At 38.1% G+C, this 18,285-nt stretch overlaps 1 protein-coding gene and 1 pseudogene across 2 annotated transcripts in view; both read right to left on the reverse strand.

The window, feature by feature from the left end:
- The window catches only part of NTN4 (netrin 4), a 124,735-nt gene that overhangs the window by 62,010 nt on the left and 44,440 nt on the right, over positions 1-18,285 (reverse strand). For both annotated transcript variants that reach the window (XM_060656713.3, XM_060656714.3), the window contains exon 3: positions 16,328-16,606. In XM_060656713.3, the coding sequence (XP_060512696.3) occupies positions 16,328-16,606 (279 nt within the window). The remainder of the gene's footprint in view (positions 1-16,327; positions 16,607-18,285) is intronic.
- On the reverse strand, positions 12,155-13,881 carry LOC144616878 (aspartate aminotransferase, mitochondrial pseudogene; annotated as a pseudogene).

Genomic DNA, 18,285 nt, shown 5'->3' on the forward strand with positions numbered 1-18,285 from the left:
ATGAGTCTCTTGTAGGCTGTATGTAGATGGTTCCTTTTTTTTTTTTTAAATACATTCTGTCACCTTGGCTTTGATTGGAGCATTTAGTCCATTTACATTCAAAGTAATTATTGATAACTATGTATTTATTGCCATTTTATTACTTGTTTTGTGGTCATTTCTGAAGATTTTCTCTGATTCTTTCTTGTCTTTCTCTCTTTCATGGCTTGCTGGTTTTCTTTAGTCATATATTTGGATTTCTTTTCCTTTATTTATTTGCATTTGTATTAGTGGTTTTTATTGTGGTTATCATTAGGTTTGTATACAATATCTTTTGCATATAGCAGTCTATATTAAGTTGGTGGTCATTTAATTTTGAATCCATTCTTCACTCCTCTCCTCATTTTTAGGTATATTTTATTATATTTTACATCCTTTTATTTTGTGAGTTCCTTGACTGATTTTTTTAGAAATATTTATTCTTATTCCTTATGTGTTTCCCACCCTCATACTGTCACTTTTGATCTTCCCTTTCCACTCACAGAGTCCCCTTTAATATTTTTTGCTGGGTTGGTTTAGTGGTCATAAACTCCTTTAGGTTTTTTTTTGTTTTTGTTTTTGTTTTGTCTAGGAAACTCTTTATTTCTCCTTCTATTCTGAATGATAGCCTTGCTGGATACAGTATTCTTGGCTGTAAATTTTTTCCATTCAGCACTTTGAATATATCATGCCAGTCTCTTCTGGCTTGGAAAGCTTCAGCTGAAAAATCCACTGATAGCCTTTTGGGGTTTCCCTTGTATGTTACTGTCTTCTTTGGTCTTGCTGCTTTAAAGATTTTTTTCTTTATCACTATGTTTTGCTATTTTAATTACAATACACCTTGGTATGGATCTGCCTTTGTTGATTTTGCTGAGGGTTCCCCGTGCCTCCTGAATCTGGATTTCTGTTTCCTTCCCCAGACTAGGGAAGTTTTCAGTTACTATTTCTTCAAAAAATTTTTTTGCCCTCTTTTCTCTCTCTTCTTCTGGGACTCCTATAATACAAACGTTATTACATTTGATGGAGTCACTGAGTTCTTTAAGTATATTCTCATTTTGCATAATTCTTTTTGCTCTCTTTCGTTCAGCTTGATTACTTTCCATTACTTTGTCTTCTAGGTCATTAATTCGTTTTTCTGCTTCTTCTAGCCTACTGTTCATTCCATCAAATGTTTCTGACTTTGTCTATTGAGCTCTTTATTTATACTCTGTTATTCCTTATCTCTGTGTTAAGGGTCTCACTGGTGTTTTCCACTCTTTTCTCAAGTTCAGTGAGTATCTTTATGGTCATTACTTTAAATTCTGTATAAGGCATGTTACTTATATCTGTTTCACTTAGATCTCTGGCCATGGCCTTTTCCTATCCTTTCATTTGAGACAAATTCCTTTGTTTTCTTATTTTGTCTGAGTCTCTGTGCCTGCTTCTCTGTGTTAGAAAAGCCAGCTATGTCTCCTCTTCTTGACCTTATGAAGAAGAGGTTCTGTAGTGCCCTGTCCCCCAGGTCTGTCACTTCAGGGAGTATCTCTGATGTGTGCTCTGCTGTTGTGTTCTGGCCACTTTATCCTTCAGGCCAGTTGTCTGCAGAGTCTCTCTTTGCCTGTTGTGGTCAGTGTTTTATCCCTGGCCTGAATGTGGTGGATTTTAACTAGATGTGCTCTGGTCTGCTTGTGAAATGAGATCTATTGCCACTGCTGCAGGAACCTGCAAAATTCCCAGATCTTGAGACAGTGTGGGTGGGAGTTTGGTCTGGTCTGGGGGAGAGAGCCTGTTGCACTGGTACTAAGGCAAGTATGACTTGGAAGGGCAGTTCCACCAGAGCACTGTGGGGCAGGGCTGGATGTAAGCAAGTTAGGTAGTGACTACTGTACTGGTTCTCACAAATGGCCCTGTGCTTATGCTGCAGGGTGGGGGAGAAATGGCACCTGCCAGTTCCTTTGTTCCTGGAAGGGTGTCTTTGTGAACATTGCCCCTCTGGGACATGCTGGGAGATGAGTAAATAACCTGCCCACTGTGTGCCTAAGGGGTTTTTTAGATTGCTGTTTCCATGCTGTATGTCCAAGGGCTGTTTGTTCTGTCTTCTCTCCAAGAGCAGCCCCAATGCCCTAGGGGCTTTCCCTGAGCCAAGCCTGCTGACCTTTAAAACTCCAGGCTTTAGGCCCTGCTGGTTGCAAGAACTCATGAAATTCAGTCCCTCTCATTTTTCAAGCAAATTACTGTGAGGCTGCTTCTTCCCTGTTCACTCCCCTGTCCATCTTTTACCCTTCTCGATGACCACGGCTCCCTCCCCACTGCAGTGGCCGTGATCTCTTTCTCTCCTGAACCAAGTCTCCATACTTCCTACTTTCTTCATTATTGCCTCTTCTCTACCTTTAATTATGGAGTTTGTTCTGCCAGTCTTTGGGTCAATCTCTGGGGTATTTAGGATAACTTGATAATTACCTAGTTGTATTCGTGGGACTAGGTGAACCTAGGGTCCTTCTAGTTAGCCACCATCTTGCCCTCTCTGTCTTTTCACTTTTAAGTGAATCTCCAAACCCAGTGTGAAGCTTGAACGTATAACTCCAGGATCAAAAGTTGCATGCTCTACCAACTGAGCTAGCCAGGAACCCCAATAGCATCTTTTGATGCACAAAAATTTTTACTTTTGATGAAGTCCAATTTATTTATTTTTTCTTTTGTTGTTCTGTGCTTTTGGTGTCAAATCTAAGAAACCATTTCCTAATCCAAGGTCACAGAGACTTACATTTGTTTCCCTCTAAGAGTTTTATAATTTTAGGTTTACATTTAAGTCTTTGATCCCTTATAAGTTAATTTTTGTATGTGGTGTAAGAAAGGGGTCCAAATTCTTTTGCATGTGGTTATTCTCTTGTCCCTGTACCATTTATTGAAAAGACTCTTTCCATTGAATAATCTGGACATCTTTGTTAAAAATCAATTTACCACAGATGTATGGATTTATTTCTGGAGTCTTTATCTTATCAATTTTTGTGTCTATCTTTATGCCAGTACCATACTGTTTTGTTATTATTGTAGCTTTGTGGTAAGTTTTGAAATTGGAAAGTGTGAGCCCTCCAACTTCATTGTTCTTCAAAATTATTTTGACTATTTAAGGTCCCTTTCCTTTCCATATGAATTCAGATTGTCCATTTCTGCAAAGAAGGCATTTGGAATTTTGATGGGGTTTCATTGAACCTGTATATCGATTTGGGGACTATTTCCATCTTAGCAATATTAAACCTTCCAATCCATGAACACAGGATGTTTTTCCTTTTATTTAGATCTTTAATTTCTTTCAAGAATATTTCAGAGTTTTCAGTGTACAGGTCTTACATTTACTTGGTTAAATTTATGCCAAAGTATTTTATTCTTTTTTTGATGCTATTGTAAACAGAATTGTTTTCTTAATTTTATTTTTGGATTATTCATCACTAGTGTACAGACACACAACTGGGTTTTATGTATTCTTTTATATCCAACTTTGCTGAACTTGTTTATGAGCTCTAACAGTTGTTGTGGCTGTTGCTGTTGTTGTTTTGTTATTTTTTTTTTCTTTTTGTGGATTCTTAGGGGTTTTCTACATATAAGATCATGTCATCTGCGAACATGCATAGTTTTACTTCTTCCTTCCAATCTGTATGCCTTTTATTTCTTTTCCTTTTATTTTTTCTTTCTTTCTTTCTTTTTTTTTTTTTTTTTTCCAATTGCCCTGGCTAGAACTTCTAGTACAATAATAAGTAGAAGTTGTGAGAACAGGCATCCTTGCCTTATTCCCGATCTTTGTAGGGAAAGCATTCAGTCTTTCACCTTTAAGTATGATGTTAACTGGGATTTTCATAGATGCCTTTACTCATGTTGAGTAAATTCATTTCTATATATACTTTGTCGATTTTTTTCCCTTTTTAGTCAAGAAAGAATGTTGAATTTTGTCAGAATCCATTGAGATGAGCATGTGGTTTTTATCCACTGTTTTATTATTATGGTGTATTATATTGGTTGATTTTCTGATATTAAACTAATCCTGAATCTTAAAATATATAGTCATCTATATTTTTACTGCAATAAAATATTATAGCCAAGAATATGCTGCTCTTCTCTTTCCTTACTAGGGAAGTATAACTGCTCCTTCTAATACTTACAGTCACAGCTAGGTTAACAATGTCTAGACAAAAATATTTTAAGATTTTATTTTGATTAAAAAGCAAAATTAAACTTTCATAGTATAAAGGTGTTGGATGATTTGAAAAGCAATCTTTCTGAATATCTAGTATAATAAATTAAGTGTTAATATCGTACTATTTATTATGTTGGGGGACAGCTGATATGTCACGGCAGTTTGTCTCTTAATATTTATAAATTTTATTATTCTCTTCTTCAAGTCATATAATTTATGCAAAATGGCTATAAAAGTTGTTGAAATCTTTAAAAAAAAACTGTTATAAGATACCTTCATGCTATAGAAACTCTTTGGTCTCTCAGCATTCCATTAAAGCAGGTATTACTGTGTTAGACTGATATAATTAATTCCTAAAAGTTGAACATGTTAAACTTTATAATTACGTATTATTTAATATCTAAACCACTGTGAGCAGGATCTTGCTTTCCATATATTGAATGATAACAGTTTGATTTTCTGGCAAAGCCATCTCAATCCCATTGTAATCTGAAGAACCAGATGGATTCACAGATCTCTTGTGACTTCAGGTCTTTTAGTAACAAAATGTAGCAGGTTAACTTAGTGGCATAGGTTAGTTACTTTGTAAATGGTTTTTTTGGTTGCTATATTATTTATAAACCAATGTTTTATGATTGGATAATTAAAGTTTTTTATATTAAGAAAAAAGGAAATTAAGATTGGAATGGCATTTTAAAAATTAAAATTTAATATAGATGATATAACTGTGAATTTCTATTACAGTTTTTTTCTGTATAACCAAGAAAATCATGTTAAAAATGTCCCAAAGCATTTTATGTCCTCTATATTCTGAAAAGATTTTAAGAAAAACAATGGCAATATTGGAAATGGTCTCACTATGTGTTTCTCTTTTGCCTCAATTTTAAGAAATAAATAATTAAAAAGAAATACTGAAGATAATTAGTTATTCTCTGAGGAAATGTGAGTCTGGATTAAAGATACAGTAATCCATCTGACACTCCTAGTATTTGTATGATTATGTTTATTACAAAGCTTGTTCGACAGGATTTCCTTTTCTCTAGATGATCTTAAAAGTCTTTATCTTATTGCCTTAATAAGACCACAATAATTATCAGTGAAAACAATAAGCACCTTAATATAGATGAAACTCTACTGAAGAGTTCTGAGATTTTTTTCCTTAGCATTACGAGGGTAAATGTGACATAAAGAGAATAAATTTTGGAATTAGATACATGGGGTTCCTAATCACTGCTCTCAATAATTTTGGACAAATTCCTTAAAGCAAGACCTAATTTCCTACCTATAAAATAAGGTAATAATAACAGCTCCATGTATTTGTTTGAGGATTTAAAGAAAAAATGTGTGTAGAAATGTGACACAATCAAGAACAGTCATTACTGTTAATATTATTGACATTATTAACTGAAATGAATCTCTTAACTTTAAAATGCCATTGATTAATTAATTCATTTAGCAATTCAGGACTTTTTGAACTTATGTTAGACATTGTGAATGTTCCAGTATGTGCCATTAAAGAAGAAAGTAGCTTAGCAGATAGGGAAAGTTGGATATATAAGAAAATAATTACAATACGGTGAAGTAAGTATTTTAATCAGGAGTAGTACAGGGGAGGGGCGCCTGGATGGCTCAGTCAGTTGAGCATACTCAACTTCAGCTCGGGTCACGATCTCACGGTATCTGACTTTGGTTCAGGTCATGATCTCACGGTTTGTGAGTTCAAACCCGGTGTCGGACTCTGTGCTGACAGCTCAGAGCCTGGAGCTTGCTTCAGATGCTGTGTCTCCCTCCTCTCTGCCCTCCCCCACTCACACTCTGTCTTGCCCTCTCTCTCAAAAATAAATAAATGTAAAAAAAAAAAAAAAAAAGAATAGTACAGAAGAATAAAAGAATGTGAGAGGCCTGAAGAATGATTTGAGTTTTGTTTTCAAGGCCACTAATGACCTAATTGCTTGATAGCATAAGCTATAATTCCTCATCTTTTATGTTAGTGAAATTGGGTGGCACAGTTTGGAGCACATTCCTCTTCAGTGCTCCTATGCCTGTGTAATCCCACAGAGTTAAGTGCCCCCCCGCTTTTTTTACACATGAGAATTGAATTAAATGGCAAATAAGAATTAAAAGATAAATATGTTATAACTACAATATTTAACCTCTTTTCAGAATACTATGCTATGGAAATACTATGATTCCACCTTCTCTTTAATTTTAATACCTACCAGAGCCTTATCTGGGAAACAAAGAAACCTCTACCCTTCAGGAATTCTGAGAGCTGACTGAGCCAGCCAAATTACATGCCTGGTAGTGGTGCCCTTAGAAATGCAAAAATAAAAGGCAAAGGACGTCTGACCAGTGTTTACTCTTACAAACTTCATAACTGTTTGTATTATATATAAAATATTTAATAGTGGAACAAATGCAATCATTTTCCCATTTCTAATATGTGAAGTCTTTTAAAGCTAAAAATATATTTTAGTTTTTGAAACCATAATTTTCTGTTTTTAATTTCTATCTAAAGAGCTAAAGTGCTAAAGAGGTATCAGAATTCCATATGGCTAAAAAAAAAAATCTTATTATGAGTTAATAAATACTACAGTCCTTTCATATCCCCACACATGTAATATTTTATTCCATTAACATATTTACATTGCTAAGATATAACACAATTGTAGTTTCAATTATAGCTTTAAGGCTTTTAATGCCAAAATTAGAAGACCTTGTTTTCCTCACTATTTGAAATAGCTATGAATTTTCTGTCTTGTGGAATCATTAGGACACTGTGTGCGTGCGTGCGTGTGTGTGTGTTTGTATTTTAACTTTGTGTGTCTGGTGACTAAAAATTCTTGTAAGAGGGAATAAGGACTTAAATTACAGCTTATCTTCTACTGAATGTAATTGTTTTAGGACAAATTGAAGTACATTTCCAGCTCTTACAGAATTGGCAAGACGCAAATGAAATACCACAGAGATACGAGTTCTGGGGTTGTGAACCAGAAGTGAGATATCTATCTGTAACCTCAGCTTTTCTCTTTCCATGTAGCTCCCCCCCACCGCCACCACCTCCTCGTCATTATATTAGCAGTGAAACGGCAAGACTAGGCCTTGCAGACCCAGAGATCTCCCAGATATCTGCAGAATGGATCCAAAAATGCTACACTGAAAAAGAAATATTTATAAGAAAAATTTTCAAAGTGAGATATACCTTGAATATCTGACAAGTACTTACAGTAGGAAAAATGTCAAATTTAAGTTGTTTCTTCCCAAATTTCTACTAGTTGCTCAAACTTGTTAAAGAAACTTATTTTTGGGGCGCCTGGGTGGCGCAGTCGGTTAAGCGTCCGACTTCAGCCAGGTCACTATCTCGCAGTCCGTGAGTTCGAGCCCCACGTCGGGCTCTGGGCTGATGGCTCGGAGCCTGGAGCCTGTTTCCGATTCTGTGCCTCCCTCTCTCTCTGCCCCTCCCCCGTTCATGCTCTGTCTCTCTCTGTCCCAAAAATAAAAATAAAAAACGTTGAAAAAAAAATTTTTTTTAAATAAAAAAAAAAAAAGAAACTTATTTTTGTATCTGAAAAATGCTCCAATTTTGACATAAATATAGATGTTTCACTTTCTGCAAAACATGTTCATGAAAAGTTGAATTGTATATATATTATATTTTGGAGAACCAATTTCACGTTTCTATTGACTTATATTTTACTTTCAGAAATGTCAGCTCTGACACCAACAATTTAGTTTTCAGTTGTTTTTTCACTTAACCTTTCTGTGAAATAGTCAAAGGCCTGCAAATAAATATTTAAACATTCCGGGAAAAACTTTGAAAGGAACCCCATAGGTAATTCTTTCATGAGTGCAAAAATTGTTTTGTAATGAATGAAGTCTTCTGGTTTCCTGATCTTCAAATAAAAAGAATATACTTAGGCCACTTTTGCCACTAAGAGAAAAAGTATATCTTGCTGTCTTAAGCGAAAATAAAGCTAGATTACTTGGGAAGTTTTACAATCAAAACACTAACAATTTCCAGCCATGAACATATTTTACTAGCTTGCCCTTCTACTAGAAAACACAAGGTAGTAAATGAAGTATAATCAACATTCTGTACACCTTCTATGGTATCTGTAGTTACTCATTGCCAACGGACTAATGACAAAGCTATAACATAGTAACACTCAGGAACATTAAAATAAGAAGGTCAAGACCTTGAAATGGATTAAGGATAATCTCATACTAACTGTATCAAATTGGCAGGCTTTATAATAAGTTTGTTAATATTTGGAACACAACACTGTGCACCATTTTGGTGATAGGATTACCCTTTCTTCCAGATCCTAATGTGACAAATGAAATGATTGGATTGCTGCTGCCTTCATTACTGTTTTCAAGCCCTTGTTCTTTTCTTTAATTCCTTGAAGAGTTAAGAGGTTTCTAATTATTATTTTTGGCTTATTCCACAGCACATTTAAAATTTTTTTGAAGATGAAAAATGTAGTCTTAAACCTGTTCTGACAATATAAAACTTGATATATGAGATGTGCAAACATAAATATATAATGTATTCAGATTCAGATGAGAAAAATGTTTGTAATGAAACTATATGAGTAATTCTAACACTTGCCTTACAGAGTTAGGTAGCTAAGTGACATTTTCCTCAAACCCCACTATATGGTTCTACATATGGTTTCAATGTTTACTCTTAGTTTTAGAATACACCAGTTAAAATATTGATACTCTTTTATAATTAGTTTCTGATTACAAAGGAAAAATCCACCTTAACAAGTATAGAGCAAGGTATTTAAACAATTCTTCACAGTGTTCTAAGGCTTCTGTGGTATCCAATGAATGATATGTTACTAAAACAGTGAAATGTTCCATGTTCCTTATTACCATCCATCATCCAACAGCTGTAAAATCACCAGCTGCTAGGAAAAAGAGAACTACATCAGTCCTTTCCAGCTGCAAAGAGAAAAAGCTTCAGATCTCCTTTTTGCATAATGTCTGGGATCCAAACAGGCTGGAGTCAAAGTTTCCTTGTCACAAACCCCCAACCTTGTGAACATGTCAAACAGCACATAAGCTACAATTTATTTTTGTTGTTACGGGGAAGAAGTGTACGTGGGAGAAGAAGTAGAAGTGGCTGGGGTAATACAATATAGTAATAGCAACGTCAGTAGTGGCTACTATATGCCAGGCACAGGCTATCATAATTTTAAAACTCACAATAACTATATAAGGTAGATCTTATTTTCTTGGGAAACTGAGGTTCAGTGAGACTGAGTAACTTAGCAAATGGTGTGGTGAATCAAATCCAGATCTGACTCCAAAGCTAGGGTCTTAATTACTTCACTGTTCTGCCTTCCAGTAAAATGAACAGATGAGAAAAATCTGAACTGGTAAAGAATAAATGGAATGTATTTGAGAATGTATCTGGGAAGAAGGGGAAGCATGAAGGTGGTAGTAAAAGACATAGGAGGAGTGTTTCAAAGTAAATGAGGGTGCCAACTTGCACTTTGTGCCTTTTTCTGCTCCCCTCTCTCACAGGGAGAAAATGACCCTAACATCTTAGATAACTTGAGAAACAGATTAAGTATCATTTGCATTAACTTCCTTAATTGTCATCGGCCATCAAAAATTCTAGTGCATAAAATCAGACTTCATTAATTAATTACTCATCCTGACAACAATAGATGAATTGGCACAGTCTATTAAGCAGCAGCTCTCAAACTTTAGCAAGCACTGAAATCACCTAGGCCCCATCTCTAGAGTTTCTGATTCAGTAGGGCTGGGGTAGGGCCTGAGAACTGATAATTCTAACAAGTTCCCAGGTAATGCTCCCAGTGCCACTGGTTCAGGACCACTAACTATAAGAAAAACTGTGCTAAACAATGTTATATTTATACACACATACCTATGACAAACTGACTAGTAAAAGAATGTTTTTCAAGAGGCTACTTTCCATTGTACAGGCACAATTTAGGAATCCAGTTATTTATACCTGCATATGTAAAATGAATAGTGTTCATACAAATGTGGGAGGACAACTGACCTTATGGCCATGTTATTAATTAATTACACAAGAGTATGCTTTTAATGTGCAATTTGCTCATCTAAGCAGTTATGGAAATAAGAATATCACATTTAAAAAAGGCAATCATTCCCAAATTTAATACCAACTCTTTATAATCCAGAAAAAAATGCATAAAAATAAAATGCACTTAAGCTTAGGGATGGGAAAAATCTGAAACTAGAACTATTCCTATTTCCAATCATAAGCGTCTGCTGGTCCAATTGCTTATGGCTTAAAAAACAAAAATAACTTTAAAAAAAATTTTTTTTTTCAACGTTTATTTATTTTTGGGACAGAGAGAGACAGAGCATGAACAGGGGAGGGACAGAGAGAGAGGGAGACACAGAATCGGAAACAGGCTCCAGGCTCTGAGCCATCAGCCCAGAGCCTGACGCGGGGCTCGAACTCACGGACCGTGAGATCGTGACCTGGCTAAAGTCGGACGCTTAACCGACTGCGCCACCCAGGCGCCCCAAAAATAACTTTTTTAAAGCAAGTAGAGACAAGGATTTTCATAGAACTGGATCCTGGAAGCCAACATACCATTGGCCACTTAGCCTGTTTCTTCTCCCTTACCCTGCCCTGGCTCTAAGTTTGACTTGATCTTGCCTGGTTTTGGCACATGCTGTAGTTACAGTACTAGGGGCTACCACCACTGCTGCTGAAATCGATATGAAAATTGGGGAGCAGCATGGCACAAAACCAGTATTATTTTTTTTAAGTAGGTTTCATGTCCACTATAGAGCCCAATGCAGGGCTTGAATTCATGACTCTGAGATCAAGACCTGAGCTGAGATCAAAGGTCAGACACTTAACCAACTGAGCCACCTAGGCGCCCCCAAACTAGTATTATTTTAAAAGGAAGTTGCTTCCAATTTCAGAGTGACCTGAGATTAGTAAGGAAGTGAAGTTTCAATCCGCTAAGGTCTTCTAGGATGGAGACTTCTCATTCCAACATCATTTTAAAATGAAAAACACTTACTAAATAATCCCCTTTACTTGGTTATCCAGATCCTTTCTATAGGCTACCAGTTTTCTTTTTTGGGATGGGAAAGGTCATCCTACAGTAACTTTATTATGACAGAGAACCCAGGCTGCAATAAGTGTACATGATTAGAACAGATGGTTGTTATCTTTCCAAAGGGTGAACCCTGAGCCCAGCTGGCAGCACACAAGGTTAAAACCAAGGTCCAGAATATCCTCTTTCCTAGTATTACCCTGCATTACCCAACTCATGATGTGAGATGCAAGACTGTACAACCACACTGAACAGAATTATGAGGTCCCACTGTGCAGAGGCAAAACCCAGCGGGAGAAAATTGAACATTCAATCATCGAAAAGGATGCTGAAATAAAGTGCAGTTGCCTACTCTTCCACTATTCATTGCTGAGAAAGACGAGGGTATGGGATGAATAGCAAATTATGTCCTTTACTCTTCAAATAAATAAATCCTGAGAAAATGGGGTTGATGGCCAATCAGGCAGCAGAACAGGATGAAAATCTAGGCTAGTTAGAGATCTTTGTGCCATAGGCAAAGAACAGCAGGGATAAGGGAAAAGAGAGGAACATTAAAATGCCTGGAAACATTAAAAAGGGAGAAACTTCTTTCTCTTTTCTTAAACAAGATAGGAAAGAGCATTTTTAATTTTCCTTGCTGCAGTGGCAGTAGATTCTGGTTTTCATAAAACACGATTTCAGTAACATGGTCTATTGATAAGATTGCTCAGTCACGGGAAGATAAACAGGCTGACCATTAATGTTAGGACTAGGTCTTCTCACAAAGCCTTTAACAAGGGCTATGTCTCACGCTGGGTCCACAGAGGAACTCTTAACACTGTAAGGTGCTTCAGTTAAAGCTTCTGCAATATTACAATGGCATGATTTATGGTTTTCTTTTAAGAATGTGACTCTCTTATACATGTAAACTACTTTAGAAAAGTTATAGATAAAAAGCTGAGGGAGAGTTTGGTTTCAAGCCACACAGTTCCAGACACCAGCTACAGATGCCCCTGTCCTGTTTAACTACATGTTATTTTCTGAGCAACATTCATTCACTGAGTGGTTGAAAGAAATGATCTGCCAATCACCTCCACCCTCCCTCATCCTGTGAATCTCACAAATACAGAGGCTGAAGACAGGACAGTTGACTCTGTTCCCTCTCATCAGGAAAATCATTTGGTGACTGAGTGGATGTCATGAGCAAGATAGCCCAGTTGTCCAAGATGATCCTTGCTACAAAGATGAGGCTGACCTTTGTCATGTAGATGAGAACTCCTTGGTCAGCTGCTCCACCTGTTTGGGCTTTAGCCCTGTGAAACAAAATATGCCAGTCTGGTCAGGGATGTGCTGCCCATTGTGGGAGAAGTCCTCCTTCTTGAGGTTGGAGACCAGCTGAATCTGTATGCTAATGATGCAGCTGGCCATAACTTGTGCTTCTTAACAACCATTGTTTTTGAAAATCTAGATGGTCAGAGTGGTTGAGGCAACTCGGGCTCCATTGAGAGGAGGGTTGGAATACACGGGATGGATCAGTGTCTTCATCTGTGATTCCACCCCTCTGACTTCATCAGCATCTTTGCAGACCACAGTGAAGTCTCCCACACAGTTACCATATAAGCCCATGTTCTTGGTATAGGATTGGCAGAGACAGACATTAATGCCCTCTTCAGTGAAGTGATGTACAGCCTAGGCATCCTTGTTACCATCACTACTGGCAAAGTCTTGGTAGGCCATGTCAAAGAACGTAGAGAGATTCTTTTTTTCACTGCTGTTGCTATTTCCTTCTATTTCTCAGAATGAGGGTCCACTTCCACGGGATTGTGGGCATAGGTGTGCAGAAGAACACTTTGCTATGGCATTTTTGAAATGTCCTCCATAGTGCTTGTGAAGTCAAAGCCACAAGTCTTGGGGGGGGGGGGGTCATAGTATTGTTAACCTTGCAGCTGCATGCCAGTGTGTCTGATTGTTTGGGTAGAAAAGACATCTTGGCTGATCTTAAAAAATCTATGCAGAAAACCAGTTTGATACCCAGGGCCTTAATTCCAGAAATGGTCTGCACAGTGATATACTGGCCAATTTTCAACTCTTTGCTGTCCTCCACCGGGGTCTGTCCTATAGATGTCTTGCAAAATTCAGCCAGTCCTGAAATGGGCAGATATTCTTTGTCCATATTTTTTATATCAACCTGGGCCTCTGCCTTCCAGATGCTAGGGAGGACATAAGGCTCTCCATTATACTGGTAGACACCTCCTACCAGATTCTTTCTGCTACTGGTGTCTCTCTTACAGTATTTTGTGACTCTCGGGATGGGATCTGGAGGCCCCATCTCCACATGGGCCCACCAGGAGCTGACTCTTGCAGAGACCAGGTGGTGAGGCTGAGGTGGAAGACTGTGGTGATTTTGGAGAGGATGCTGCCAGAGTGCAGCAGTACCAGGGTGGCAACAAGAAGTTCAGTGGGTAGTGGCAGAATGGAGTGGAGGGCCAGTGGTGCAGACATGGGGGCTCAGGCTCATTGCCTGACAGTTTTCTTGCTGGCAGAAGACTGTATAGAATAGTTATATTTTGAGACTTTTATAGAAGTTTCTCGTAACTCTGTATTTATCCCTTTTCAAATTTAGCAAAGTTAATAGAATTCTCTCTCCCTTTTTTTAAGTCAGAAAGCCATTTTTTAATTTCTAAAGCTCTAGCATATATTTCTAGGGTGTGCCGATGGTCACCTGCCACACCTGTACCAGGTTGTCTGGGTAGCCAGCAAACAGTCTGGCTATCAGAAGACCAGGTTGGGGAGGTACACTGGGGTGGCTCTGCCTTGCTGCTAATACTGATAACTTCTTGTTTCGGCTAATCTACAATGATCTTGACCTTAAAGTTCCAGATCTTAATGCTGTGGCGTGTGGCAACACAGAGCCACAGTGGTGGGGGCTGAATCACAGGGTATTGATGACATCCTTGCCATCTAGTGCATGAAGGTACTTGCCTTTGTTGAGGACCCACAGCATGACCTGGCCATCTCTGCCTCCAGAAGCACAGAGGAATCCATCCGGAGAGACAGTCACTGCATTCAGGTAGCCTGTGTGGCCAGTGTGGTTGGTCTTCAGCTTGTAGTTTTCCAGATTTTATCCCTTGACCAGCTTGTGGCTTATAAACAAAAGAAATTTACTTCTCACAGTTCTGGAGACTGGAAGTCTAAGATCAGGGTGCCAGCATAGTCGGGTTCTCATAAAGACCCTCTTCCAGGTTACAGACTGCTGACTGCTCACTGTATCCTCACGTGGCAGAAAGAGAGCTAGCTAGCTCTCTCAGCTCTTAAGGCCACTAATCCCATTCATGAGGGCTCTACTCTCATGACCTACTTACCTCCCAAAGGCCCCACCTCCACATACCATCACACTGTGATTAGGTTTTCAACATATGAATTTTGGAGGGACACAAACATTCAGTCCATTGCAGCCTGCATGCTCTCCTTTCACTAATTCACTTAGTGGCCGAAATTTATTGGTGCTCTACTTCACATAAACTTTCTAGTTACAGTCTAGTAGATTGACATGTGTCTAGAATGTCTGGGTTCTTTTTTTTTCTTTTTTTTTTTTTTTATGTTTGCTTAGTTAGGAGAGGAGGAGCAGAGAGAGGGAGAGAGAATCCCAAGCAGGCTCCACACTGTTAGCATGGAGCCCCACCTGGGGCACGACCTCACGAACCAATGTGAGATCATAACCTGAGCTGAAATCAAAAGTCAGATGCTTAACCAACTGAGGCCCCGAGGTGCCCCTGGGTTATTTTCTATTTCAATCATACTTGAACCCAATTATCTTAGGTATTACAAATTAGTCCATCCTTTATTTGAAGCAATGTGAGTTCAGAGATCCATTAGTGTTTGCAAACTAGTTTGTTGGGTGAATGTTTCATTTTCTCCAACTTGGGAGCCCCAGTTTCATTTCTAGAGTGATAGCATTGTTTCTGTTTTTGAAACTCTGGCTGATTCCGTAGTCATTTTTGTTACCCCAATGTTGTCCTGCACCCCAGGGACTTAGCCCAGCAGACACAAACTGTCCTGCTGGCTAACTGGTTCATGCTCCCTTATGACCCTTTCCTCTATCAGGGCTGGGAGAAAGATGACACATGTGGAAGTCTACTCTACAAAATGAAATAAGGATACTTTGAGATCTTCAAATTTTTATTTATTTATTTTTGCTTTGATCCGAAGTATCAGAGAAAAATATAAAATTTAAAAATTGAAGTGCTTTCCTACCTGTCTTCCCCTTGCCTAATCCGCATAGCTTTGGGTGCATCCCAACAAGGCACTTGCTGTCTGAGCCACTCTGTAACCTTGTTTTTTGGAAGAAGGTGATGTGAGGACAATGACAATAGGTTTTGATTATCTTTTTATTCCTATGTTGCTATCACTCAATCAAACACTTAATTCTGGCTCCAGTAACATACCAGACTAAGGCAACAGAGATCACGCAGTCCCTGTCATCAGGAGTTTGTGATCTCCTGGGAGATGCAGACAAGCAAAAGTTGAGAGGAAAGCCCAAGGAGATATGTGAATGCAGAGAAAAGGGAGTTTAACCATGGTTTAGGGTGAGAGGGGGTCAGGCCAACTCTTCACAGAGGAGAATTATTATTCATTCTATTGGCTGAACAGCAAAAGATACCAGGCATTAAACTGAAGTTCTTATTTTTTCCACTTTAAAATGTCTTCAACAATGGTTCCCATTTACTGTCAAAGCTGGCTTCTGAGTGATAATGCCACTAATATGATTATGCCAACCTCTCTTACTGCTCACCTTACACTTCATATCTGAAGGTCATGGCACTAAAAATTGGCATGGATGTATTCCAAGGAATCTGGTTATCATACTTGACTATTTATAATTCTAAAATTGAAGACTAAACCACAAGTTAATTGGCACTTTAAAAGATGGGTATGGAGTCGGAGGAGTGAATCAGCAGAGGAAGAAACAGGGAGGACTATGTGAGAGCAGACCAACTCTAAGGGAACTTCGATTACCAATGTCCAAAGCTGAAAGTAACTCACGGTTTGTTTTTCACAGGTGAGGAATTGTTTTACATACCACATGGAATGCTCCTGGGGCTTTGACAGGTCTGAAGCCATCAACAGGAACGCATTGATCCGCATGGCCGTTACAGAAGCAGCTGCCCTTGACAATGAAATCATAGATTGCATAATGTGTAAAATGTTGAGGCTTTGTGGTCAGGTCATTTCTCTGACAGGGGCAAGACTGTCGTTTTAGCAACTGCACACGGAGGTTGGTGATCTTCAATTGCTCCTGCACTTTGGCACTATAAGGGTTCTCTGCATCATATGGTGGTGACAAAGCTCTGAAAATAACCTGTAAAGAAAGAAAAAAATACCATGAATATATACGACTGTGTGCAAACCCCAAATTGTTTGCCTCATACAGTCTTGGTTTGAGTTACACCTTTTGTCATCTGCAAGTGATAAGAGATTTTTAGACCTTGATCACACAGGTGCTGCCTGTTCAGATGCAGAAGTATAAATTGAGTAACCAGCAGAGACCTTACTCTTGAGATGAAGGCAGCCATGCAAAGATCTTGGGGGAAGAGCATTCTGGGCAGAAGGAACAGCAAGTTTAAAGGCCTTGAAGCTGAATCAAGCTTGGCTTATTAAAGGAAGAACAACAAGGCCAGTGTGACTGAAGTCCAGGAAACAAGGGGACAGTTTTTAGAGAAGAGGACGGAGCCAGTGCATAACAGATCATGAATAGAGAGTCCTTTAAAGGCCATGGTAGTTATTCTAACTGTAGTGGGAAGGCATTGGAGGGTCATATGCAGAGAGCTGATATCATCTGATTTACATTTTTTAAAAAGATAACTCCCACTTCTATAAGGAGAATGGATTAAAAAGGGGGAAGAAGAGAAGCACCAAAATCAAGATCCAGACACTTCTATTTCCAAATGAGGTGTGACCCTTCAAAGACTAATCAGTTATTAATTGGGGCCACTGTTGCTACAAATACCTTTGGTTCTCCTTTTCTGGATCTGCCTTCCAAGCTTGTGGTACATTCTTGGAATATTCTTATGAGTAGTAAATATATAGTCATTTCAGGGTGAATTTGATTTCTGAAATCAGTTAAAAGTCCTTTAAATCCAAATGTAGAAAATAAAATGGCTGATCAAGTTAGTTAACAGTATTTTGGTTAAATGTAAAGTATAAGTAATAAAACTTTTTATTGTGTATGTTACAGATAGACTTGAAAGGCAATTTAAAACTTTAGTTCTGAGGAGGAAACCAGAGGGAGGAAGACTCAGAAGGGATGGACTTTGGGCATGTGTGTGTGTCCATACGTTATATGGGGGTAATAAAAGGGCCCCTGGGGTGGAGTGGTACAAACTTCTCTAATGGATGTCTTAACTTTGGGGGAGTAAGGCTGGTGGGAGAGAAAATCACTGCCAGTAGAAAGCAATGAATATAAAAAAAGGAATTCCAAACTATCTCACAACATAAAACGGTATCATAAGGAGACCAATACCAAGTTATACCTTAGTATGCAGGTTAAAAAAAAAAACAGAACAAAACCTTAAGCAATCTTGTTAATTTATATAATAAGAGACACAAAGCTCCCCTGAAAAAAATTTTAGGCATCTCTTGGCTTTTTAAAGATATGTTAAAACTCTACTCACAAGAAATCCGAAATATTTTGATAACTGAGTAGTATGAAAGTAAAGTAATTATTAAAAAGTAGGCTTTGGATAAACTCCCATTTAGAGAGAATGTATCTAAAAGTAGCTTTCCAGGAAAAAAATTCCTTAAGGAATACTTCAGATATAAAAATTTCATTTTAAGAATTGATTTTGCAATGAAAGGTTGAAAAGGCAAGAATCAACTGTGCAGGATCACATCTCCAGCCATACTTAGGTGCAGAACTGTCCTAAATGAAATATAACTTAAGGAGGAGTGATAATTCAATGGATACTTGGCCTTCACAGCCAATTCTCCATCCAGCAGCTATAGTGATTCTCTATAAATAGAGAATGTCTATAAATAGAG

Source organism: Panthera onca, chromosome B4 (assembly GCF_046562875.1).
Source record: "Panthera onca isolate mPanOnc1 chromosome B4, mPanOnc1 haplotype 2, whole genome shotgun sequence".
Taxonomy (NCBI): Eukaryota; Metazoa; Chordata; class Mammalia; order Carnivora; family Felidae; genus Panthera; species Panthera onca.